This window comes from Pristis pectinata, chromosome 9, assembly GCF_009764475.1.
Source record: "Pristis pectinata isolate sPriPec2 chromosome 9, sPriPec2.1.pri, whole genome shotgun sequence".
Classification (NCBI taxonomy): domain Eukaryota; kingdom Metazoa; phylum Chordata; class Chondrichthyes; order Rhinopristiformes; family Pristidae; genus Pristis; species Pristis pectinata.
In genome coordinates, this window is record NC_067413.1 from 7,694,456 (window position 1) to 7,721,218 (window position 26,763).

General features: G+C 40.6%; 1 protein-coding gene across 1 annotated transcript in view; it reads left to right on the top strand.

Annotated features, from left to right (window-relative positions):
* Positions 1 to 26,763, top strand: part of LOC127574065 (intermembrane lipid transfer protein VPS13B-like) — a 795,946-nt gene that overhangs the window by 624,323 nt on the left and 144,860 nt on the right. Inside the window, 2 exon segments of the mRNA XM_052022696.1 lie at positions 21,680 to 22,388; positions 25,036 to 25,173. Of these exon segments, the coding sequence (XP_051878656.1) occupies positions 21,680 to 22,388; positions 25,036 to 25,173 (847 nt within the window).

Sequence of the window (26,763 nt, forward strand, 5' to 3'; positions counted from 1 at the left end):
CTGTGGACTCCCAACAACGCAAGGAAGGCTTCTGAGTCTCCAGCTTAGGCAAGTGCCTGCACAAGGGAAAAAACAATCCACATTCACAATGCCAGGCTTGCCTGAGTACATCTGCAATCCAGCCCTGACTATGAGCCTCCATTTGATTGCTCACCTTACAATTACTGTGCCAGTATTATCACTACACCCCTCAGAGTACACTGTCCCACATTAATAAACCAAAAGATGTTAGAAATACTCAGCAGGTCAGATAGCAATTATTTCATATTTCCAGCGTCCACAGCAGTTTGCTTCTGCCCTATCTTTACTGAACTGCCATCTGTATCCTTCTTAAATCCAGAAAGTTAGACTGAAGTGGAATGGAATTCAATTATTCATTAGATACATGAATTAAAAGGTTAAACTGCTGCTGCATTCTCAGTGAGTTTGGGAACCATGCAAGTTATGATCAATGCGAGTAAAAATTATTGAGCCAGCTATGCTCTGGAATTCTTGTTCTCCGGTATTCTGGACTGAGCATCAAGAGCTAAGTTGATGAAATCGTATTTTAAAATTTCAATGGATCTATTGAATAATGTTCTATTGTATTCTAAGTACAAATGCAGCATACAGGCATTGTAATTGCTCACACGAGTTGTCGTACAATAGCAAAAAGAAATGTGTACCACTTTAAAATTTCCACTCATTTTCCTCGAGATTTTTTACTTCAAACTATTTGTAACAATAGTTTTAAGTATATCTGTGAACACTGATCTTCAACTGAAGTCATAATTTAACAGGAACAAATTAGAAATTGTTCTCTTTCAAATTATTTATTGTGTCTTTTTTGTGGAGGATTGTAGATATTTTTCCCTTCCCCTGCTGACTCCTTGGGTCTCCCAAGTCATATATAATTCTCCATCTGAGGAAGTGAATAAGTGTGTTACTCTCTGACCTCAGTCAGTTTTATTTTCAGTTGGTAAATGGGAACTGATGTGTACCACAGTAGCTTGGAATGACTTGTCTTCAGATGTGACCTTCTTTCTCTGTCCACCACTCTGCGCTTTTCACCCATTTCACATTCCCGCCAACTGCCTCTTCCCTCTCCCCACCTCCCCCCGTCCCCCCATTCCCCTACCACTAAAAGTGGCCATATTGGGCACAGTGCATTGAGTAACAAAAACATTAGTGTTCCAGCCTGCTGGGGAAGTCAGAGGCTAAGACCTTAATCATGGCTTAGAGCAATTAGTTTTGCCAATAACTTGTTGCAGCTTCTTTGAACCGTGGCTTTTGACTCCTTCATAACAACTTATTTTTGAACTTCAAATAACCTTAGTTTTGTTGCTAGCTCATCAACTGTACTAAATGTGCAACCGTTTGCTGTTTTATATTTATGAAGGTTATCATCTATAGGGGAAAATTATATTATATCTAAAATATTTAAGCTAACAAGTCGGCTGTGTTTATTCCAGTGGATTGCTTTTATTCTAGTGGGTTGCATTTGTAGGGTCTCTGTGGGTTCCAGTGCTTTGGTGTTCCAGTGTAATACTAGCCAGATAGAGATATTATGCATCTGGAAGCAGACTTTTATCAATGGCCCATACCGGCCTTTTAAAAAGGCACATCCTTTCCAGAAGCTAGTCATGAGATGGACTGTTTCATTGAGGACAGTGTTTGATTTTCTGTGGTTGCTTTAGACCACATTTGTATATAATAAAAAGGTGGGCCCCACTGGTTTCATTTTCATCCTGACAACACTTAAAAAGACAAATTGATTTTAAGTACTTTAGTTCCACATGTTTGTTGTTGCATTGTTCCTAATTTCTTGACTACGTTATTGAAATTCTGTCTATAGACAGGGATTGTCTATAGACAGACAAAAGGGATTGTCAATGGTCTCTATGTGGTAATGTTTGAAGAACATAAATTAAAAACACTGTTGCCTTCACAAAATTACATCATTTACTTTGAATTACTATTTTCAGGTAGGACATTACAGATGGTGTGGGTCTGCAAGTTTGTAGCTTTTCATAAATGCCTATTAATTGTGGTTCTGTGGCTCAGAATAATTTTTGCCATCGTTTGAAAACCAGAGAATATTAAATTGCTGTAATAAATATCAGAAGGGAAACATTAAATGAATTCATTTTCCAGAAATGTTTACCTCTGACCAGAGAAGGTCCAGAACAAAATTGGAGTTGGGTCTTTCAAATCTGATATCGGGAGGCATTTCTACATCAAAGGATGGTCCAAATCTGGAGCTCTCACTGTCCAGAACCTGTTGTTGTCAGTCAACCGAAGATTTTATGAGTATTAAATATCTGAGTAGCTGGAATTAACATGCGGATCAATCTTGAAGTAATTGAATGACAGAATAAACCCATGGTGCAATTCAACGAAAGTGGCATTCTCTCTGGCCAACATTTAACTCAAAACACCTATGCTGCCATGAAAGGTTGGTGAAAGCAGATGCAATGGCAGTTGTCAAAATGGAGTTGGAAATGTCCTTGACAACATAGAACAGTACAGCTTAGGAATAGATCCTTTGGCCCATGTTGCCTGTGCCAACCATGACACCAATTTAAACTGCACATCTGCCTGCACATGGTCTATATCCCTCAATTCCCTGCTTGTTCATGTATCTGTCTGAATGCTTCTTAAAGGAAAATATGTCAATGCTGTGGGGGAAAAATAGTGGTGTGGGACAAATCAGATAGATCTTTTAAAGAGCCAGACACACATAATGGGCTGAATGATTTAGTTCTCTGTTGATTATAATGTATCTTGTGAATTTGTATTTGATTACAATATATTTTATGAATTTGCATTGAAATGGAATTGTGTATTAGAATCAAGAATATAAACAGGATTCTGCAGATGCTTTTAAGCTATATTATTAATTGAAAATTATCATTTGCTGACTGTAATCTGGAGGTATTATGTGTATTCATTTCCTCTACATACAATGGCAAAATAAGTGACAAGCTCGTTACAGTAAAATGTAAATGCCACCACTGTAACTCTGTAAATTAAGAGTAATGCAGTTAAACCATGCTGGGGTTAATTCAGAGGCACTGAATGCATGTCAATGCAACAGGATAGAAAAATGCAGAACTCTCCAAGAGAGTCTTCTATCATCTCACTATGAGAATCTGACTGTTCTGCATTGTACCACTTGTGTAACTTCAAAACACAGTGACCATGGATTTCCATCAACATAAATGTGTTGTTTCTTTGCCACCAATTTTGCTCTCTATTCCCCATGGTTTTTCTCTTTGTAGCAAAAATCTAGAGTTTCAAAATAACCACCTTCTTTTATTTCATGCTTGCTTTGTGTTTTAATAATGTTACAATATCTGGCCCTGGTGGGTTAATGAAATGTGTGACTTAAAGATGTTGGAATGTTAAAGCAAAATTGTCACCCTTACAAGATATTTTAGGGCCAGAATCTGACATCATTTGCTTTTTATAGTTTTAATGAATCAGAAATAGGAACAATATGAGTATATTATTAACATTCCTAGCTGCTTTATACTGATGTCATAATAATGTAATCAGTAAATTTATATTCTCTTGACAGAGCAAATGAGCTGAAAATTTTGATAGCATGAATTTCTCTGATCATCTGTTTTGTATTTTTTTAATGTAATATTTGAAATTAGCATTACTAGAAGCGGTAAAACAGTTGTAGAATTGTTACCTATTGTTAGAATTGGTAACATGCGCTTTTAAAATGAGTAAGTGAAGGGAACTGTGGGGTTCCTGAAATGAAAATTAATGGTGTATCTTTAACTCCTCAAGTCATCTTGCCTGTGATAAAACCTTTTAACAGAGATATATTTACATCAAGTCAAATGCCTGCATTTTCTCTGAAATGACCATTGCATGACATCATATTTATTAGATCAGCTTCAAATAAATAATGCAGTGCAGTTAAAGAAACTTTAAAACCCCTTTTTGACCCTTCAAGTGTCTCATTAATCGCTCAGTCTTGGGACATTAAGAAGGAAATACTGTTAGTCTTCAATAATCGCCATTTATTACAATAATGATTGAAAACTTGCAGGACTCTCCTCATTACAGCCTACTGTAAGTCTATTTGTGGCAAATAGTTTTGTCTACATGTTAGAATAGTGGAGCCTTGAGTAATTTATTCTTCCGAGTAGAGATTATATAAGATCAGCTGAGCAAAGGGTCAATACACAAGAAAACAAGCAACTAGGAGCAGGAGCAGGCCATCAGGACTTCAAGCCTGCCCCACCATTTACTGTGATCATGGCTGATCTATGCTGGCCTCAACTCCTATTCTGTGCCATTTCTCCATACCCCTCTATTCCTCGATCTATCATATATTTATCCACCTCCACTTCAGATGATCCAGCTTCCACCACCTCCTGGGGCTGAGAATTCCAAAGATCACCACTCTCTGAAAGAAGAAATTTCTATGTGCCTCAGTTTAAATGACCGTCCCCTTATCTTGTAGTTACGTCTCCTCCTTCAAGACTGTCCCATCAGTGAAAACATCCCATCATTTACCCTGTCGAGCCCTCTTAAGATCTTATATGTTTGAATAAGGTCACCCTCATTCTTCTGAACTCTAAGGAATACAGACCCAAACTATTTAGTCCCTCTTGATAGGACATTCCTCTTACTCCAGGAATTAGTCTGGTGAATTTCCTTTGGACTGCCTGCAATATCATTGTATTTTTTCTTAGGTAGGGGGACTAAAACTGTGTGCAGTATTCCAGGTGTGGCCTCACCAACACCCTGTACAATTGCAACAAAACCACCCTATTTTCAAACTCCAATCCCTGTGCAATGAAGGCCAAAATGCTCTTTGCCTTTTTAATTACTTGTTGGAGCTGCCAGCTAACTTTTTGTGATTGGTGCAGTAGAACACCTAGATTCCTCTGTACTTCACTCACTTAAAGTCTCTCTCTGTTTAGACAATAATCTGACTTTTCATTTCTCTTACCAAAGTACATGACCTCATAGTTCCCCACATTAAACCCCATTTGCCACTCTTTTGCCCACTCACTTAAACTATCTATATTCTGTTGCAGAATCACAGTATACTTATCACAATATGCCCTTCCACCTATTTTTGTATCAATGGCAAACTTGGAAACCTTACATACTGTTCCTTCTTCCAGCTTATTGATGTAAATAGTGTACAATTGCAGGCCAAGAACTGATTCCTGTGGTACTCCACTAGTTACCTCTCTCCAGTCTGAAAAGAACCTATTTATTGCAACTCTGTTTTCTATGAGACAGCCAGTTTTCAATCCATTACATTTTAGTATTTTAAAATACATGTTAGCATGCTAAACCCAGACCTAAAAACTCTTACTCTGTAAATAATATGTTCTGACAAATAGTATTGTGAAAGTTGAACTCATGAACAGAATGTGTCACTTCATCATTGTCCCTTGATGTAATTTTCGATTAAAACTAATTGCTGGATCAGTCAGTCATTTTCTGACTTATGTGAATAAAAAGATGGAGAACTAAAATAATGTTGGATACTTAATCATCAAGAACTATTTGGGGTTAAATGGATATTTCTGTATCAATACAAATTCACCGCCTATGAGATTAATATAATTCATTTTATGGGAAGCAGTGTTGCTAGCAATGGTGGCATTGTTTGCTTATCTCTGATTGCCCTTGAGAATGTGCTGATGAGCTACTTTCTTAAACTGTTGCATTCCTGGTGAAGGTATATCCATAACTGGGTAGAGGGTTGACGGTGTGTGATTGTAGGTGATGGTGCTCCTGTGTGCCTGTTGCTACTGTACCTCTTGGCGTAGACTTCACAATTTTGTGAGATGCTGTGGGTGTAGCCCAGATAAGTAACTGCAATGCATTTTGATATTGTCCACTTGGGCAGAAAAAAATAAAAAAGGAAAAAAGCATATTATCTAAATGGTGAGAGATTGCAGAGCTCTGAGATGCAGAGGGATCTGGTCGTCCTAATGCATGATTTGCAAAACGCTAATATATAAATTCAACAAGTAATTCCGAAAGCTAACAATGTTTTCATTTATTGCTCAGGGAATTGAACACAAAACTATCGTGGGTTTGTTTCAGTTATACCAGGTGAGATCACATCTGCAGTATTGCAAACGATATTAGTCAGTGCGGACTTGGTGGGCTGAAGGGCCTATTTCTTGCAGTATGAGTCATAGAGTCATACAGCAAGGAAACAAGCCCTTTGCCCACAGAATATACATGGACATTCAGGCACCCAGTGCCTGAATTTGTTGATTCACTCCCTCACAGTGCCAGAGACCCATGTTCAGTGCTGACTTTGGGTGCTGTCTGCATGGAATTTGGATATCCTCCTTGCAACTGAGTGAGTTTCTTTTGAGTGTTCCAATTTCCTCCCACATCCCAAGGGTGCGCAGGTCGGTAGGTTAAATTAGCCACTGTAAATTGTCCCTAGTGTGTGGGTAGATGGGAGAACCCGGGGGAGAGCTGATGAGAATGTGGGCAGAATAATAAAAAGGGATTAATGTAGGATTAGTGTAAAAGTGTGACTGATGGTTGACAAAGTGGGCTGAAGGGCTTGTTTCCATGGTGTTTCTCTCAATGACTTTGTGGCACCCATTTGTAGCAATCCTACACTAATCCCATTTTATTCTCCATCAACTCCCTCCAGATTCTACCACTCACTCCCACACTTGGGGCAATTTACAGTGGCCATTTAACCTACCAACTCTCTTGTTTTTGGGCTGTATGAGGAAACCAGATGACCCAGAAAGAACATACAAACTCCACACAAACAGCACCCAAGGTCAGAACTGAGTCTGGGTAGCTAGTAATGTGAGGCAGCAGCTCTACTACCTGCTTTTTTTTTCTTTTTTTTTAAATATGAAAAATGCAGTCAATGCAATGACTCTCTAAGAAAGCAGGAAATATTTGAAACATTCAGCAGGTCAGACAATTGAAAGGTGCTTTCCATTCCACTGTGATAAGACTATTGAATGGTTCCCTTATACAATGAGATGGACTCTGACCTCACGATCTACCTTGTTGTGACCTTGCACCTTATTGCACTGCACTTTCTCTGTAGCTGTGACACTTTACTCTATATTGTTATTGTTTTTACCTGTACTACCTCAATGCACTCTGTACTAACTCAATGTAACTGCACTGTGTAATGAATTGACCTGTACGATCAGTACGCAAGACAAGTTTTTCACTGTACCTCGGTACAAGTGACAATAATAAACCAATACCAAGAGAAACAGTTTACGTTTCAGGTCGAAGACTTTTCTTCAAATGTCAAAACTCTTATGACTAATATTGGTCTCCTTCTTTAAGGAAGGATGCTATTGGATGGGAAGCAGCTCAGAGAAGGTTTACTGAACTAATATCAAACTGAGCTGGTATCTTATGAGGAAAGGTTGGACAGGCTAGGATTGTATCTGCTAGAAATGTAGAAGAGTAAGGGGAGACTCAATTGAAGCATACAAGATCTTGACACAGTAGATATGGAGGGGATGCTTCCTCCCCTGGCAGAATCTGGAACTAGGGTTCACTGTTTAAAAATATTTAGTCTTCAGAACTCTCTTCCCGAAGTGTCAATGGAAGCAGAGTCCTTGAACATTTTTAAAGCAGAGTTAGATTTTTGAAAAAAACAAGGGATAGACAGGAATGCAGCCATGATCTTATTAAATAGCAGAACAGTCTTGAGGGGTCTAGTTGCCTAAATCATATACACTCCAACCATGGTGTGCCTGTAGTGGAGGGAGTGAGTGTTTAATGTGTTAAATGGGGTGTCATTCATGTAGGTTGCTTTGTACTGGATGGTGTTGAGTTGCTTGAATGTTGCTGGAGCTGCAGTCATTAATGGGGGGGATGGGAATATTCCAACACACCACTGACTTGTAGGTGATGGGAAGGCTTTGGGGTTTCAGAAAGTGAGTCATTTGCTGCAGGATACACAGCCTCTGAGCTGCTCTTGTAGCCACAGCATTTATGTGGCAGGTCCATTTCAGCAGTGCCTCCCACAATGTTTATAATGAGATTCTCACTGATGGTAAAGCTATCAAATGGCAAGGATAGGAGGGTAAACTCTGGCTGGAGCTGGTCATTGTCTTACATTTTTGGCTCAAATATTACTTGTCACTTATCAGCCCGTCCTTGAATGTTGTCTGGGTCTTGCTGCGTGCAGTTATGAACTGGGTCATCTTCTGAGGCAAAGTCAAACTGCTTGAAAAACTCAGTGGGTCGAGCAGCATCTGTGGGGGGCGGGGGAGGGGAAGGAATTGTCAGTGTTTGGGGTCAACAGTACTGATGTAGGGTCTTGACCTGAAACATTGACGATTCCTCACTCCCCCCCGTCCCCCACAGATGCTGCTCAACCCGCTGAGTTCCTCCACCAGCCGAAGACCCCTCCTGATGAAGAACCTTGGACTGAAATGTTAACTGGTTTCTCTTTGCACAGTTGTTGCTTGACTGGCTGAGTTCTTCCAGCATTTCTGTTCTTCTTTCATATTCCAGCATCTGCAGTTTTTTTTTTGTTTTCCAATACTGGTAAAAACCAAACTGGGCAGGTTATTGGTGAGTAAGTGTCCCTTGATGGCACTCTCAATGACAACTTTCATCACATTGAGAGTAAACAGAGTAATGGTAATTAGTCAGAATGTATTTCTCTTGCATTTTGTGGACAGGTCACTTAGTGTTGTATCTCTCCCATCCAAATCATTCCCAGCAAGTCCATGGTATGTATCGTGGAGCACATCTGATACATGTGGCTTAACTCTCCAACTATCGGTGGATTAAATGTTTTTTTTAAAGATTGCCAAGTGTTTTTTTTCCTGTCATAAAGGATAGTTTCTGCTGGTAAGTTAATGAAAAATGAGAATGATGATTGATGATTACCTTGGGAAGTGCAGGAAATACAGAAGGTTATTAAAGAACTGGCTCACATAGGTTATTAAAGAACTGGCTCTTGAGACAGAGGCAGTAATCACATTTAAAATGAAATTGAATAGATATCGGGGACAAAGTGGTCAAATGGTTTTGAATTACAGCCTTTGTGGGGTGAATGGGACTGAAGGGATTTCTCTATGAGAAGCTGGCATAATCTCAATGAGTTGGATGGCTTCCTCCTGTGCTATAATTCTATGATATAGATCAGCCATGATCTAATGGAATAGTGGAACATGTCTGAGGAGCCAAATGGTCTACTGTTGTTCTTTTGAAATGTTCACAGATTTTTTTTTTAAAGAATTGCACAAATATAGTGTTTTATTATTTATGCAGGACCCATGGTATTCCAGATAAATAGGCCAGAGCATTTGGTAGTGATGTGGGGTGCTGAAGGGGTACCGTGGTGGTGCAGTGCTCCAGTTGCTGGACTAGTCCAGAGGACTGGACTAACAGCAACCACATCCCACATCCCAAAGAAACATGGATTGGGAGGTTAATTTGCCACTGTAAATTGCCCCTTGTGTGTGTAAGTGAGTGGTGGAAACTGGGGAAGAGTTGATGGCAATGTGGGGGGAAAAATGGGATTAGTATAGGATTATTGTCACAGAGTCATCACGTTATATAGCATGGAAACAGGCCCTTTGGCCCAGCTCGTCCATGCCAATCAAGGTGTCTGTCCGAGCCAGTCCCATTTTCCTCCATTTAGCCCAGATCCCTCTCAACCTTTTCTATCCATGTACCTGTCCAAATGTCTTCTAAATGCTGTAATTGTACCACCCTCAACAACTTCCTCTGACAGTTTGTTCCATATCCTCACCACCCTCTGTGTGGAAAAAGTTGCCCCTCAGGACCCTTTAAAATTTTTCCCCCTCGCCTTAAATCTCTGTCCTCTAGTTTTGGACTTCCCTACCCTGGGGAAAAGACTGTGACCATCCATCTTTGTTCCTCATGATTTTATATACCTCTATAAGGTCAGACCTCCGCCTGCTACCCTCCAGGGGGATAAAGTCCCAGCCTTTCCAGTCTCTCCTTATAACTCAAGCCCTTCAGTCCCAGTAACATCCTTGACAATCTTTCCTGTACTCTCTCCAGCATCATGGCATCCTTCCTGTAGCTGGGTGACCAGAACTGCTCACAATACTCCAAGTGTGGTTTATATTTAATTGGGACCACACTTGGAGAATTATTATAAATGGGTGTAATTTTTTTTTCAAAATAAATACTTGGTTCATGATGGTTTATCAGTAAATTCTGTTAAACTATTCCTTTGGATAAACTTTTCTTCATGTTTGATATTCTTAACTGGCAGCATAGTGGCACAGCTAGTAGAGCTGCCACCTTGCAGCTCCAGGGACCCAGGTTTGATCCTGACCTCCAGCACTGTCTGTGTGGAGTTTGCACATTTCCCCTGTGCCGGTGTGAGGTCCCCCTGAGTGCTCCTGTTTCCTCCCATATCCCAAAGACGTGCAGGTTCATAGGTTAAGGAGAATAGATAGGTTATAGTGAAAATGGATGCTCGGTGGTCAGCATGTTCTTGATGGGCTGAAGGGCCTGTTCCATGCTGTGTGGTTCTGTGACCATAAACCATAATACACTGGCAGTGCCTTAGACAGAAGATGAAATTGAGAATTTGAAAGGTTGCTTTTCTCCGCTATAGGACTGTTCATGTCCCATATTTATGATCAAACTGAGGTGTTTAGACGCATTACAAATATTATTCATATTTTACTAAATTACCTGCCTATAAGGGTGATGTATGAGCCAAAATAATAATGCCATCTGGCAAGAACATCGAGTGCACTCCAGTTTTCACCCTCTCAGTAGCTTAAGTCTGTGCACATTGTAGCTTTTAAATAACTTCAGTAAAACTATATCAGTCTCTCCATTACCAAGCTTCCCCCTTCAGTGTGGTTGTTGGAGTGCACAGCTGCTGCTCATTTCTATTTGTGATCAGCCCACAGGAGATTTGCTTCAGTGGAGCAGAATGGGGACCTGTCAGGTATTTTTCCCCCTCTCTCTCACTTTCAAAGGAAATGTTTTGCAATGGGAAAGTTGCTCTGTTTGTTGAGGGAGGCTCATACACCATAAAAACAGGGCAACTTAGCGATAGCTGAGTTTGTCAGATCTTTGGCAAACCTGGGATTTAAGCTGATTTATAGCAGTAGATATATGGTTTCATGGAAGCTACATCTTCAAAGTTTGGTCAGGAGCTGAACACAATTGTTCCTGGATTGTGCACTTCAAATTAATAGCAGAAATCCTAGTTAGTTGGTATCTTGCTATTGGGGTGCAAGATCAGTTGGTACTCTCTAAATATAATAATGTTTTATTCTAATTGAGAAATCCAAGTGTTAAACAAAGCAGAATGCACAGAATAGGATAAGCTGTCAGAGTAGGGTAAGCCAAGCTTGGCTCTTAAGAGCTTATCACTTCCACTGACAATTCCGATGTTTGCAACCCACCCTGTCCCACACACATTTTATGTTCTCCATAAACCTGAGATCATTCTAAACTTTGCTGCCCATCATCTAACTTACATTGCCATTAACTCCATGCCTGCAAACCTGCCCTGGTCCCTCACCTAATAATGCCTCTATTTTAAAATAAGTATGCTTGCTTCCTGACCTCTCTATGAATTTAGAGACAGAAAGTCAAAGAGATATACAGCACAGAAACAGGCCCTTCATCCCACTGATACCGTGCTGACCATTGCATTCATTTAGACCAATCCTATACCGACTTGCCTCACTAATTTGATTGAATTTTTTGAGGAGGTACCTTAGAAGATTGATGAAGGCAGGATGGTAGATGTTGCCTATATGGACTTTAGTAAGGCATTTAACAAGGTCCTATGTGGTAGGCTGGTCCTGAAGGTTAGAGCATATGGAATCCAATGTGAGCTGGCTATATGGTTCGAGAATTGGCTTGGTGATATGAGCAGTGGGTAGTGGTGCAAGGATGTTTTTCTGATTGGACGTTTTTGACCAGTCGTGATTGGTGCTGGAACCTTTGTTGTTTGTAATATATATGTTAACGATTTGGATGTGAATGTAGGAGGTATGATGAGTGAACGTAGGGGATGACATGAAAGGTGTGGTGGTGTGGATAGCAAGGAAGGTTGTCAAAAGCTGCAGCAGGATATAGATCAGATGGAAAGTTGGGCAGTGCATTGGCAGGTGGAATTAAATCCTGACAAGTGCGAGGTGATGTACTTTGAGAAGTCACGTAGAGGAAGGGCATATACAGTAAATGGTATGGCAGTAAGGAATGTTGATGAACAGAGGGACCTTGGAGTTCAAGACCAATATTCCCTGAAAGTGTCAACACAGGTAGGTAGGGTGGTGAAGAAGGTATATGACATAGGATGTAAAAGTTGGAATGTTAGAGTGCACTTGGAATATTGTGTGCAGTTCTGGTCACCACGTTATAGGAAGGATGTGGTTGCTTTGGAGAGAGTGAAGAGGAGATTAACCAGGAGGTTAAAAACATGATGCTAGAAGAACTCAGCAGGTCAGGCAGCATCTGTGGAGGGAAATGGACAGTCAATGTTTCAGAAGTCCCAGTGCAGGTTTCCACCTGAAAAGTTGACAATTCCTTTCCCCTCACAGGTGCTGCTCGACCTGCTGAGTTCCTCCAGCAGTTTGTTTTTTGCTCCAGAATCCAGCATCTGCAGTCTCTTAGGTCTCTAATATAGGGCTTGATGATTGTGTGGACTCAGTGAACAGAAGGACCTGTTTCCATGCTATATGATTCCATCTCCAGGTAGTTAATGGAGAAGTTCATAAATGTGCTTTGAGGTACAACAAAGCAATGAGTTTAGAGCAGAAGACTTAGAAATAAGGACTGAAAGCAGTAGAGCAAATGTGGTGCTCAGGAGCAGTAAGTTCCAGGGAAAGCAATAACCATGCTACAATCCACTACTGTTCTGATGGCATGAAAGCCACCAAAAACAGGGCTTCCATTATATCATGTCGTTTCTCTGCCATAATCTGCAGTTAGAAAAATAATCTAGCAAATGGAATTTGACACGCAGGGTACAATAATGAGTCTGTAGAAATGCTTTTCTGTGAGCTTAAAACTGTGTTTGGAGCATGATTTTTTTGTGTACATTTGCACATTTAGTATTATATGACATGACATCAAGCAATTGCCCAATAAAGATATTAGCCTTCGTTTTTGCTGACGAACAAGTAATTGATACTCAACAAACTGACTCTCCCAGTGAGTTTATTAATTTTGAACAAATGAGTTGAGAAAGGACTTCCAGCTCTCATATTCTGATACAAATGGCTTGCAGCTAGGATTAATAAATTCAATACAACAGCTACAATTTTTAATTTCCACCCCCCACTATTCACAATGAAGCAGCATCAAAGCCTGTTGGAGTTAACGATAGAGTGATCATTAATGCTATTGATACAAATGAGTAACAAATTGTTTTAAGTTATCATTTTAAATAAATCTGTAATTGGTATGAGAGAAAGTTACACTATAACTTCAAGTTAACTTCTGCTCTCTTTTATGTTTCTTCAGCTGTGGCAGAATCCAAACCTGTAGATTTTAGTCACTTGGTCTCAATTGGATAAAGGGGGGATTTTTATCTTCAGCTCTGTTTCATATGAAGCATTATTAAATGCTATCATGCTGTAGATCTCTAGAATCATACCGACACAATTTGATGAAATATAACCCATATGGAACATATATTTATGCCTCCTAATGTGGCTATTTGGGAAAAATCTTAGATTCGTATAAAAAGGACACATCCTTTACTCATTAGGTGGAAGAAACAGGATTTTTGGCATAGGATTCTTGTGGAAACACTATTGCTTTTTATATGGATTGGTCTAGTTTTTGATGACACTGTTTAGAATAGGAAGTATCTAATAAGCAAAGCATTTTCTTTAATGTGTTGCCAACTTATTTAATGTACGCCTGGAGGTCTGAAATTTTATATTCAATGTTGCAATAATATGTATTTAATTCTCTGAAGTGTTCATACCAGAAGCTTCATACTTTAAGGGCAGTAGAAAATATGTTTTAACATATAATAATTTGAAACATCTGCAATGATTAAAAAGCATAAAATGTGCAGCAGTCTATTATAGCTCAATCAGATGCATGTTAACCCATACTGAGGGCCAATCACATTTTCTTATTTGCTTCAGTTCAACTTAGGAAATGTGTTTCCTCCTTTTAGTTAATTTACATAAAGTTTGAATATGGTCCCGATCAGTGGAATTTTGCAATATTTGGAGTGATAGCAACAATTCCAGTAGCATTCAGAGCAGGGAACTTATCTGGCAGGGGTTTTCAGAACCAAAGGGGGAGAAATTCATCTTCAATAGCTATCAGTAAACACGGGCAAGAACATCAACGTTGGTCAGATTCACTTTTGCACCTTCAGGTCATTGATGGTGAATGCAACCAGTGGCCAAGATTCTTGCACATCTTTACTGCTAGTGACCAAAGATGAATGCCCGCTCAAAGGGGAAAATAACGTTGATGGAGATGGGTAGCAATTTGTTTATGTTATTGTTTTGAACGTGTAGATCATGTACATCATTCACACAAGTGTGCCAGCACTTTGTCAGTATCCATATTAATTTGACCACCCTTTGGGAAGACACCACACTTTGTTTCTGGTCAGATACTTGGAGACCATGGGAACTCGTGTTCATCTCCAATGAGCAGGAGCTTGTGATCTCAAGCATATGCTGCAGCAAAGCCTTCCCCTCCAGTTAAGTCCCAGGTTCCAGAGACCCGGCTCTCTGACTTGGAAGTCTTCCCAATGAATCTGTGTGCATGCACAGTCGTTTACCTTATTTAACTTCTTTTCAAACTGACTTCTGCACCCACCGATCTCACTCACACAGCTCCTGACTGCCCCAGCTCCTAAGTCCACCTCTTTCCACTTTTAGCCCTGACTCCCAGATAGATCCCCAATTCTGGCCCTTTCTGGCCCCTCATCCCAATCCAACCCCAGACTGCTATGCTTCTCTCCCCTCATGACCAGCCAGTCCTGGATTTACCCATCATTGGTAAAGAGAGTTTGTAAGAGCTCTTCAAGCACTGCTTACTTTTACTGTTGCCTGCCTGTAACCAAATTGGTCATGGGCCCACCTCGTGACAACCTCCCTCACACACCCCCTGAGGTGTCAATGAACTTCTAGGCTAACGTTTTTAATATATGATGCTTCTCCAAATTTTCTTAATTGCTTTCTTCTTGGCATGGTGCCAGATCCTATACAAGACATTGGTCTGAATTTTTCCTCCTTTGGGTACAGCCATTTTCACTGCTGTCTGCATGGAGTTTGCACATTCTCCCTGTGACTATGCGAGTTTCCCCTGGTGCTCCAGGTTCCTCCCACATCTCCGATAGGTTAATTAGGTGCTGTAAACTTTTTTTTAAAACTTTATTTACAGCGTGGTAACAGGCCCTTCTGGCCCAACGAGTCCACGCCGCCCATTTTAAACCCAAATTAACCTACCCGTACGTCTTTTACTTATTATTAAGTTATTATTATTAAGTTACTTATTATTGGAGCTAAGTGGCAAAAAGTCGAAGGGGAGTTGACGGGCATGTGCAATAGGTTAAGTTGCAGGGCCACTTGGTAAATAAGGAGAGAGGGAAGTGCTCTGGTGGGATAGGTCTGTTGGGACTTGATGGGCTGAGTGGCTCATCAACAAATAAGTAAGTGCTCCACTTAAGTGCAGAAAAAAGTTGCAGTACCTAGATATATGAAATATTAACAAATAAACATTGTTAGAGTAGAGGGGCATAGTAAGGGTATATAGTAAGCATCTTTTTCCCATGGTGGGGATGTCTGAGGCAAGAGGGCATAGATGTAAGGTGAGAGGTAGGAAGCTTAGTGGGGATCTGAGGGGAAACTTTTGGGAGTGGTTGGAATCTGCAATGTGCTTCCTGAGAGGGTGCTGGAGGAAGGTACTCTCACATCATTTAAGAAATATCTAGCCAAGGCATAGAGGGCAATGGACCTAATGCGGGTAAATGCACCACAGAAAGCATCCTATGCAGATGCATCATGGCTTGGTATGGTAACTGCTCTGCCTGAGATCGCAAGAAACTGCAGAGAGTTGTGGACACAGCTCAGCACATCACAGAAACCAGCCTCCCCTCCATGGATTCTGTCTACATTTCTCGCTGCCTCGGTAAAGCAGCGAACATAATCAAAGACCCCACCCACTCCGGACATTCTCTCTTCTCCCCCCTCCCATCAGGTGTGAAAGCACATACCAGCAGGTTCAAGGACAGTTTCTATCCTGCTGTTATAAAACTATTGAGCAAACCTCTAGTACGATAAGATGGACTCTTGACCTCGCAATCTACCTCGTCATGGCCTTGCACCTTATTGTCTATCTGCACTGCACTTTCTCTGTAACTGTAACACTATATTCTGCATTTTGCTGGTTTACCCTTGCGCTACCTCGATGCATTGATGTAATGAAATGATCTGCATGGATGGCATGCAACACAAAATTTTTCGCTGTACCTCAGTACATGTGACAGTAATAAACCAATTTACCAATTTGTAGACAGCTGCAGTGGTTGGCATGGACATGATGGGCTGAAGGGCCTGTTTCTGTGCTCTATGACTCTATGAATCTCTGACTCTAAAATTGCCTTGCACTTGGTACACAAAATAGTCGCAGATTATTGCAGACTGCTTCCATTAAAGTCAGTGGGATGGATTTTTGGAGGCAGAGTACAGCGTGCAGCCGACACTGTCCTGCACATTTATTACAAGTGATGGAGAGCTACTTTCAACTTAATAAAATGCAAACTCCACGTGCCACTAAGATCCAGCAGGGAGGGAAGTGAGCTTAGAAATATATTTGCAACTATAATTGATATAAGAGTAACAGGTACAAAATTAAAAAACTGCAGATACTGGAGATCTGAAATTAGAGCAAAGTGGGGGTACATTGAACGGTGTAATCAGGTAATCCCAGATGTCATCAGTACGGGGGAATGATTGCAGTTCAAATGAAGGTAGAAACCTTTTTATTAAAACATAGAACAGTACAGCACTGGACAGGCCATTCCCTTCATATTCATGTGTCTGTCTAAAAGCCTCTTAAACTCCACCAAACTGCCTACTTAGATTACTACCCCTAGTCACCCATTCCAGGCATCTACCACTCTCTGTGTAAAAAAAACTTGCCCCTCACGTCGCCTTTAAACTTTCCCCTTCTAACCTTAAAAGCATGTCCTCTGGTATTTGACATTTCTATCCTGGGGAAGGATTATTGGAAACTTTTTACTTTTTGACTGTACAAAATGGTTGGGGAATGATTTGCTGTGGTGATGCATCTTTCGATAGCTGGCATTCTCACAGCTTGCTCATGCATATTTGACTTTGACCACATTGCTGAAAGTATGAACTGATAATAAGAGAGAAGAGGAAAGAGGGAACTGAGACGTGAACACACTTGTGTCTCCTTGTGGAGAGGACTGAGAAATAGATCGAGATGTAGAATTAGATTCAGTTTGGTTGGAATTAAGAAGCAGGAAAAGGCAGAAAACATTGGTGGGAATTATTCATTAAAGGCCACCATATAATAATTGTAATGTTGGGCATGGCGTCAATCAGGAAATTAGAAGTGCAGGTAATGTAGTAATCAGGTTTTCATTCTATTTATAGGCTGGACAAGTCAAATTACAGGTAATAAGGTGGATGATGAATTCATGGGAATGTGTGCAAGATTATTTTCCAGATCAATATTTCACAATCAAACAGGATAAAGGCTATTCTTTATCAAGTACTGTCCAATGAGAAATGATTAAGATAAGATTTCTTTATTGGTCACATGTACATCGAAACACACAGTGAAATGCATCTTTGCATAGAGTGTTCTAGGGGGCAGCCCACAAGTGTCGCCACGCTTCTGGCGCCCACATAGCATGCCCACAACTTCCTAATCCATGCGTCTTTGGAATGTGGGAGGAAACCGGAGCACCCAGAGGAAACCCACGCAGACACGGGGAGAACATACAAACTCCTTACAGACAGCGGCTGGAATTGAACCATTACTATGCCTCTCTACTCTAACAATGTTTATTTGTTAATGTTTCATATATCTAGGTACTGCAACTTTTTTCTGCACTTAAATGGAGCACTTATTTGGTGATGAGCCACTTGGCCCATCAAGTCCCAACAGACCTATCCCACCAGAGCTCGTAACCTCTGTCAACTCCCCTTCGACTTTTTGCCACTTAGCTCCAATAATAAGTAACTTACAGCACCTAATTATTATTACCGTGTATTAATGATTAATTAATAAGATTATTAATTAATAATCTTATTGTGAAGGGACCTTTAGTGAAGAATGACTATAACATAATGAATTTTACATTGAGCTTAAAAGTGATATTTGGTTTTTAAATTCAAACCTGGGAAACGACAGAGGTATGAGAGGCGAGTTGTGTGATTGATTGGCAAGTTGTGTGATTGATGGGCAAATTAAAGAAGGAATTTGATTTGCAAAGACATATTGCTTTAAGGCACAACAACCCAACAGGGAAAGTGGTTCCCGTGGCTGACAGGAGAAATTAAAGATATTGCTATGTATTAGAAAGGGAGGCTTATAAAGTTGCCAGAAACAGCAGTAGGCTGAAGATTGGGAGCATTTCATAACTGTGTAAAATAAATATGGTTTTGCAAATTTTTCCTTTCATACAGCTGCGAGTCTTTGAAATTCTGTTCCTTGAAGAGCGATAGAAGCAGAGCCTTTGAATATTTTTAGAGGCAGAGGTCGATAGATTGTTGATAAGCACTGGGGCGAAAGGTTACCAGGGGTAGGTGGGAATGCAGAACTGTAGTTACAATCAGATCAGCTATGATCTTATTTGAATACCGGAGCAGGCTTGAGGAGCTGAGTGACCTAACGTGCTCCTAATTCGTATCTTTATGTGTAACTCAGCAAAAGAGGACCAAGAAATTGATATACAAAGGGAAGGTACAATATGAGGGTAAACTAGCGAGAAACATGAGAAGGAAATGACTAGCAGCCTCACTGACAGAGACAGCAGAAGTTATAAGGGGGAATAAGGAAATCGCAGAGGAAATTAAGCAAATACTTTGTGTCTCTCTTCATGGAAGAAGACTCAGAGCACCACAGAAGTACCAGAGAACCAAGGCTCTAGCAAGAATGAGGAACTGAAAGAAATTATTATTAGTAGTGAAAAAATATACCAGAGAAGTTGGTGATATTGAAAACCAATAATTTCCAAGGACCCACTGAACAGTATCCCAAAGTTTTGAGAAAGGCAGCTTTGGAGATAGTGCATGCATTAGTTATCTTCTGTCAAAATTCCACAGATTCTGGAATGCATTCTTCAGGTTGGACAGGAGGACATGTGAGCCCACTATTTAATACCAACGTGCTATCCTAACATCAGTCGTTGGTAGAGTGTTGGAATTTGTCATTATGTAATGTCGCTTAGAAAAGGATTGAGCAGAGTCTGCATGTACTTATGAAAGGGTAATTATATTTGAATAATCTATTAGAATTCTTTGATGATATTACTAGAAGAATAGATAAGGGGGAAACCAATGACGTAGTATATTTAGATTTTCAGAAGGCTTTTGATAAGGTGCCACGCCAGAGATTGGTCAGCAAGGTTGGAGCACATGGGGTAATATACAGGGTTCAATTGTCGAATGATTAACAGACAGAAAGCAAAGAGTGGAAATAGAACATAAGTACAACACAGGAAGAGACCCTTCAGCCCATAGTCTGCGCCAAACTAATTAAACTAATAATTAAACACCTAACTAAACTAATCCCTTCTGCCAACACAATGTCCACATCCATAGAGCAATACAGCATGGATACAAGCCCTTTGGCCCAACGAGGCCATCCCTCCATTCTCTGCACATTCATGTGCCTATCTAATAGCCTCTTAAACGCCTCCACTACCAACCCTGGCAGCGCATTCCCGGCACCCATCACTCTCTGTAAAGAAACTTGCCCCTCACATCCCCTTTGAACTTACCCCCGCTCACCTTAAAAGCATGCCCTCTGGTATTAAACATTTCGACCCTAGGAAGAAGGTACCAGCTGTCTTATCTATGCCTCTCATAATCTTATAAACTGCTGTCAAGTCTCACCTCAGCCTCCCCTGCCCCAGAGAAAACAACCCAAGTTTGTCCAACCTCTTCTTATAGCACCTGCCCTCTAATCCAGGCAGCATCCTGGTAAACCTCCGCTGCGCTCTCTCCAAAGCCTCCACATCCTTCCTATAATGGGGTGACCGGAATTGAATGCAATACTCCAGATGTGACCTTAATAGAGTTTTATAGAGCTGCAACATAACTTCCTGACACTTGAACTCAATGCCTCGACTAATAAAGGAAGCGTGCCATTGTCCTTCACAGACTAGTGTGCCGTGACTCATGGTGTACTGCAGGGGTTGGTGCTTCGGTGTCAGCTCTTCATAATCTAGATCAATGATTTGGCTGAGGTTAACAAATGTAATATTTCCAAGTTTGCTGATGATACAAAACTAGGTGGGATTGTGAATAGGAGGTGGATGTAAAGAAACTTCAAGGGGATAAGCACAAACTGAATGAGTGGGCGGGAATATAGTTGATGGAATATAATTCGTGGAATAGAATAGTGTCCGTGGGAGGAAAGGAATTGCCGCGCTTCAGGTTGAAACCCTGCATCAGGATCCTTTCCTCCCACTGCTGCTGCTAGACCTGCTGATTTCCTCCAGCAGATTGCTTGTAATTCCTGGGATGTGAGTTTTGCTCTATTAGGAGAGGTTGAGTAGATTAGGCCTGTATTCTGTAGAGTTTAGAACATCTGAGAGGTGATGTCAGTGAAACAGAACTCAACAGGGTGGATCAGAGGAGGATGATTTCCCTGGATGAGGAGTGTAGAACCAAGGTGACTGTTGCAGGATATGGGATGGTCTCAGAAACATATTGGATTGAGATGAGTTGAAATTTCTTATCAATTGATATGGAGGTTCAGTCATTGAGGTTATTCAGAGCAGTGATTAAAACATTTCTGGATGTAATGGGAATCAATGAATACAGAGATAGTGCAGAAAAATGGAGCTGAGGCAGAAGATTAGTCATGATCTTGATGAATGGTGGAGCAGGCTTGAAGGGCCAAATGGTCTACATTTCCTTCTAATTCTAGCGTGAATTAGAGTGGGTAAGTTAATTGTCCAGCTCAGAAAGAGAGGCAACGTGGATTGGATTGGGGAATGAGAGAGCAAGAGAAGGAGACAGAAAGAAAAATAAAAAAAGCCAAAGTTCATAGGCTTGCATTTTCAGTCAAAAAATGAGATGTTTAATTGCTAATTTTAAGGATGGTGTTTAAGTTGCAATGGATATCTCTTTATATCTCTGCATCATTTACTTTATATGTAATACTTTCGTGATGTTTAATGCTTATCAGAGGTGATGCCATCCTCTTCAAGATAATAGTGGAGCACTAGAATTCACGCAACAGACTTTAGATACTTGAGTTGGACGGTGCTTCTGCTCCTTGCCTGAATTTGCAATCCCATTTATGGATAAATACTGAGTCGCGTGTGTGTCAACAAAATCTGGGCCAATGTTATTGGAAAAAGTTGGATGATAAGAACTCGCTGTGTGTAATCTTGTGTGCTGCTAACATAATCATTACAAATGAAAGCAAATAAACAGTAAGAACATGAGTAGCCATATTGTAAAGCCAATATCTTGCTAATAAATGTAATTTCCACATCTTACTATTGCAGACCTGTCAACAAGATCAGAATAAGATTACTTCTCCAGAAGGAGCTCCTATGGATGCTTCCTCACGACACAGTGGAGCCCGGGACAGTGGTATTGGAAGCGATAGTGCGCGAATTCGCATTGTTCAGATTGAACAACAGAGTGGAACCAGCCATCACCGGCTTGCGAGGCCTTCCCGCCAATCTTCCATTGTGAAGAACTTAAATTTTATCCCTTTTGATATATTTATTACAGCTGGCCGTATCTCACTGATGACCTACTCATTCACAATTAATCCCAAAACAAAGCCCCAACAAGAAAGCCAACAGAAGAAAGAGAGTGACAAAGTCAGCAAGAGTACACTAAACCTACAAAGCACTGAGACCGAAGGGGTGCCAGAGAATAAAGCGGGTCAGCTAGGGATTGCGGTGATGACAGCTGATGACCTCCTGAACAGCAATGCGTCATTGTCCACAGGGAAGGTCACCGGTCACTTGTCACTGGAGAGTCTCCACACACCAAGCAGGTCTTCAGCTCGACAAGCTCTTGGAATCACAATAGTCCGACAACCAGGCCGCAGAGGAGCAAATGATCTTCAGCTGGAGCCCTTCCTGTACTTGGTGATAGCCCAGCCTTCATTGCTATTGAGTTGTCATCACCGGAAGCAGAAGGTGGAGCTATCGTTTTTTGATGCCACAGTGAAAGCTGTGCCACCAGACTACAAATGTATGGGTAAGAACATCATTATTTACCTCTTCTCATGAAGCTTCCATCTCTCCCTACTACCATAAATGATAATTGAGGATAGGATTCTGAAATATAGTGTAAGTACCAGAATTTTTGATGGAGGAATGTTGTAAAGATATTAGCTTGTACAAGTTGGGAGGGGGACCCGGGGTGGTGGGTTCTTACTGACTGGGGAGACTTACAAATAGGGAAATCAGGAAGAAGAGGTTTGTTGGAGACCTGGCTAAATTTAAAAGGACTCATTTTTTTTCTCAATTTTATTATACATTTTTCTTCAGTTTGAAAGAATATTTGGTGGTTGACCTGTGGCTAGATATCATAGCCAGGGATCATGGACAGGCATGAGTCGGGGATTTACTGTCGAGACACTTGGGCTTTGGGTAGGATATCAATTGGAGTTGGATCTTTGGGGAAGAGGACTGGCCTTCAGAGAAGGATTGGGCTTTTGAAGTGAATTGAGCATTGGGCCTCATTTGGGTTTCTAGTAGCTACAGAGCATTGCAGCATTCAGCAGTGTCACATAACAGAAATTTGGCTTAGTATTCTGTTCTCGGGAAGTCAGACGTTGAGAGGGGAATAAGGGGAATGGATATGTAGGGCTCAGGTGATTGGAAATCTGTTTCTGAAATGCTTTACAGGTAAGCAAGGGATCTGGTAGGAAGCATTCCTGATTGTCTGTCCCCAAATGTTGCTGGAAAACCACATAACTGTTGGATTCAAGCTCTGTCACCTCCCTAATGCTGTCAGAGTTCTTGATGCCCAAGTAGCACCTTTACCATATCAAAGGTGTTATCTTAACGTCAGGTAGCATGTGAGGATCCTACTTGTTTAGGTCATGTGGCCATAAGATTCCTTTTGAACGTGCTAAAGTACTGGCACAGCAGGTGGGTAGACTGTGCATGCATTCAAAGTATGCCAAGCTTCATTTGGTCACTGAAGAGCTATGCAACAGAGTAGGAATTTGTCAACACTTACTGAGCAAAGCCCACAATGAAGATATGACTATCTCTGTTCTATAGAATTTATTGCATGGAAGAAGGTCACACTGTGCTTGTATTGAAGTGCAGCAGTCTACCTTGTATTATCTTTCCACTTTTACTTACTTATAATGATGCTGAAGGCTGCTATTCAGCCCATCAGGTCCTTGCCAGCTCCCAGGACTGCAATCCCACCAGTCCCATTCTACTCATTCCCTTGTCGCCCTGGTATTCCATTCTCTCTCACTTGTCCTTTAATTATCCTTTGATCCTTTTGCCACTTATCTGCACTGAGGGATCATTTACAGTAGCCAGTTAACCTATCAGCATGTCTTTGGGAGGAAACCGGAGCACCAGCAGAAACCCAAGAGGTCACCGGGAGACCTTGCAAGCTCTACACGGGTCATTGTGGAACATGGGCCCTTGGAGCTATAAGGAAGCTGTGTTGACTGTTGTGCTACTGTGCTGCCCTGTATTTTTACATGTTTTACATATTTTTCCTTTGAAAATGTTTACTGGAATAAGGGTGATATATTGGATAAATTATTGATAGGAATAAATGGTGTGGCACTAGTAGATATTGGTTGAACTATTAATCCATTGAATAGAACTGAAATGTGTGCACAGAGCTTGATGAGTATGATAATAGTTACAACATGGAAAGTCTTTTATTAGTAATAACAAAAGCCTGAGCAATCAGGAGTCCTTTAGCCTTTGTATGGAAAATAAAAGTTGATTGTTTTATGGTTGAGAGGATCAGATTAAGATATGTAGATTAGGCAGCAATAGATGTTTACCTATTTAGGTTATGGATAGAACTGTTGAGTTTTTAAAAAAAGAGCATGGAGCAAAGAAGGATTTACTTGCCTGTGTTGGATATTAATGGTGAAGAGCAATAAAAATTAGAAAAGATGATTTAATTTTATAACATCAATGCTTTTTTTAATTAATTCACACCGTGTAAATATTAATGGAAAAGCATCACTAATTATCCTTGAGATGATAGCAGTGAACTGCAGCTTTAAATTTCTGCAGTCTATGCAGTGAAGATATTTTCACAAGGCTATTGAATGTTGAGCTCCTTGACATTGATCCAGGGACAAGGAAGGAACAACATCTGTTGATTGCTTTGGAAATGGCACAAGAACTTTGCCACTTAACACAGCTTGACTGGCACTTAATTTAAAGTTCAGGATTACAAAATCTTTGGCAGAGTTACATTGCATTCAAGATGGGACTGGATGCCAACAAATTTCCTTAGTATTGTCCTTTGGAAGGGTCTGGCTGTGCTTTTCCTGTTCTTACTGTGTAAGCTGATGAAAGTACATTGAACTGAGATAGACAAGGGCCCTTTTATCCTCAACAGACAAGGGGAAAGTCAACATAATTTGCAAGGATTTAACACGGTATTTGAGATTAGTTTTATCCAAATGAATTTTGTTCTGTTGTGCAATTCATCTTGGGGGCAGCTAAATTCATATTTTATATTAAGCACAAACCTGCTGAAGAATATCTTTGTACAAGTTAACTTATTTTCACTGGGATAAATGTTACCTCTGGCATTTAAAGCAGCTTGTCGAATTTGGCAATGCTTATTTCTCACATTTCAGTCCTTCAAAAAAGAAATTTTTAATTTCATTCTGGTTCTGTTATAGATCCAGGTAAGACCCTTCCAGAAGCCCTGGACTACAGTGTGTTTTGGTTGCAGACCGTTCCGGGGGACGCTGACCTCAAAGCTGGCATCCCCCCTCCACTCCTGTCTTTGCAAATTAAAGACTTTCTCAATGGGCCAGGTGAGAGCACGAGACTTTACATCCCCAGTGCCCAATTTGTTTTGATTATGGTTGCAGTGTCTAGGAGCTGTCTTCGGCTGCAATACCTTGCCCAAAGTGCATCTCCCGATTTCTTCAAAATCTTGCACATGCATGTCATCGAGAGAGTACGGCTGAATAGATCTCGGGTGGACCTCTGTCATTTATTTTCGTGCATTTAGTTTTATGTGGTACAAGTTGCAGCAGTAATCCTTAATGGGTTGAGTGAAGACTTAATATTTATCCAAGTGCACTGTATGTTGTAAACAATTTGTCAATTGGCAGGAGAAGGGGGTAAACACATGCAGTTTAGCAGAAACCTAATCTTGCAATTTAAACATGCAGGAAGTCCAGCAGTCATTCTGTATTATAAAAAGCCGAGTTCAGTGACAGCAAGTAGCTAGACAGTGAAACCACTAATGAATGGGTAATGGCAGGATATCGCAATGCTTGATACCACATGAAGAGGCATTTTTTCCATACATTTGGCAAAAGCACCAACCAAATATTTTTTCCAGATTTAAGTAATAGGATCCCAGTATTAGTGAATACATATTATAGTTCCTGCAGGAAATGGTTCTAGCGACACCCAAATCTGGATGATAAGAATGCAACGGTGTGTTTTGTAAGAAAAAGGCCGATTTATAACATATCTGTGCAGGTTATAAATCGGTGGTATAAGCCCGTCCATCATTCCACTGGGCTTCAAATGCCTGTAGTTTAAGGTCCTCCACGGCTTAGTTTAGTTTATTACTAGCCAGAGAGACATAGCTTTATATGGGCCTTCAGAAAATAGCAATAAAAAATAATGTTGGCATCCTGTTCACCTAAAAAATAGTAGCATTGTGTTACCATTCTGGCAAAAAAAAGGATTATTTGCGCTATCCAAAATGTTACACATTACATAATTCAAATAGAAGTTCTGCTGCTGCTGTTATAAACTTGTATGTGATTGATTGACCCCCTGCCCCTGCTCGTTGAGGATACCAAATAAGTATTTCTTCAAGAGATTCCTGAATTTAGCAAAGGATATAATTCCGTCCATTAACAAGTTCAGCGGCTTCCCGAAAAGCTGCAGAATAATGTGACCAGAAACCCACTAGAGCAATAACTCTGGCAGGTGATAGATTAGTTGGAACAAATTGGAACCATTATGGCCTGGCATCCCTGGTTTCCATCAAGCGTTTTTTTTAAAAGAAAAAAAATGTCGTCATTTTTACACAGTGGTTGGCCCTGCAGAGTGCCTATAACAGGTTAATTTGAATCATATGAAGTGTCACTGGCCTCATCTGACACGAGCTTCATTCCATGTGTGAAACAGTAATAAATCCATTCCCAACCGAGTCAAATCCCCAATGAGTGGGTGAACTAATGCAGACCTCCTCCTGGCATGCTGGCCCTTCATAATTTGAAGCAGGGCAACTGGTCGCGTTGCAGGAAAAAAAAACCATAGTGAAGGAGCATTAGATCAGATGCTTGCTGAACCTACACATTTCATTCTGTACAGATGTTTGCCACAGATATGGCATCATATAACTTCAGGAATGTGCCCAATTGATCCCAATTTTGCAG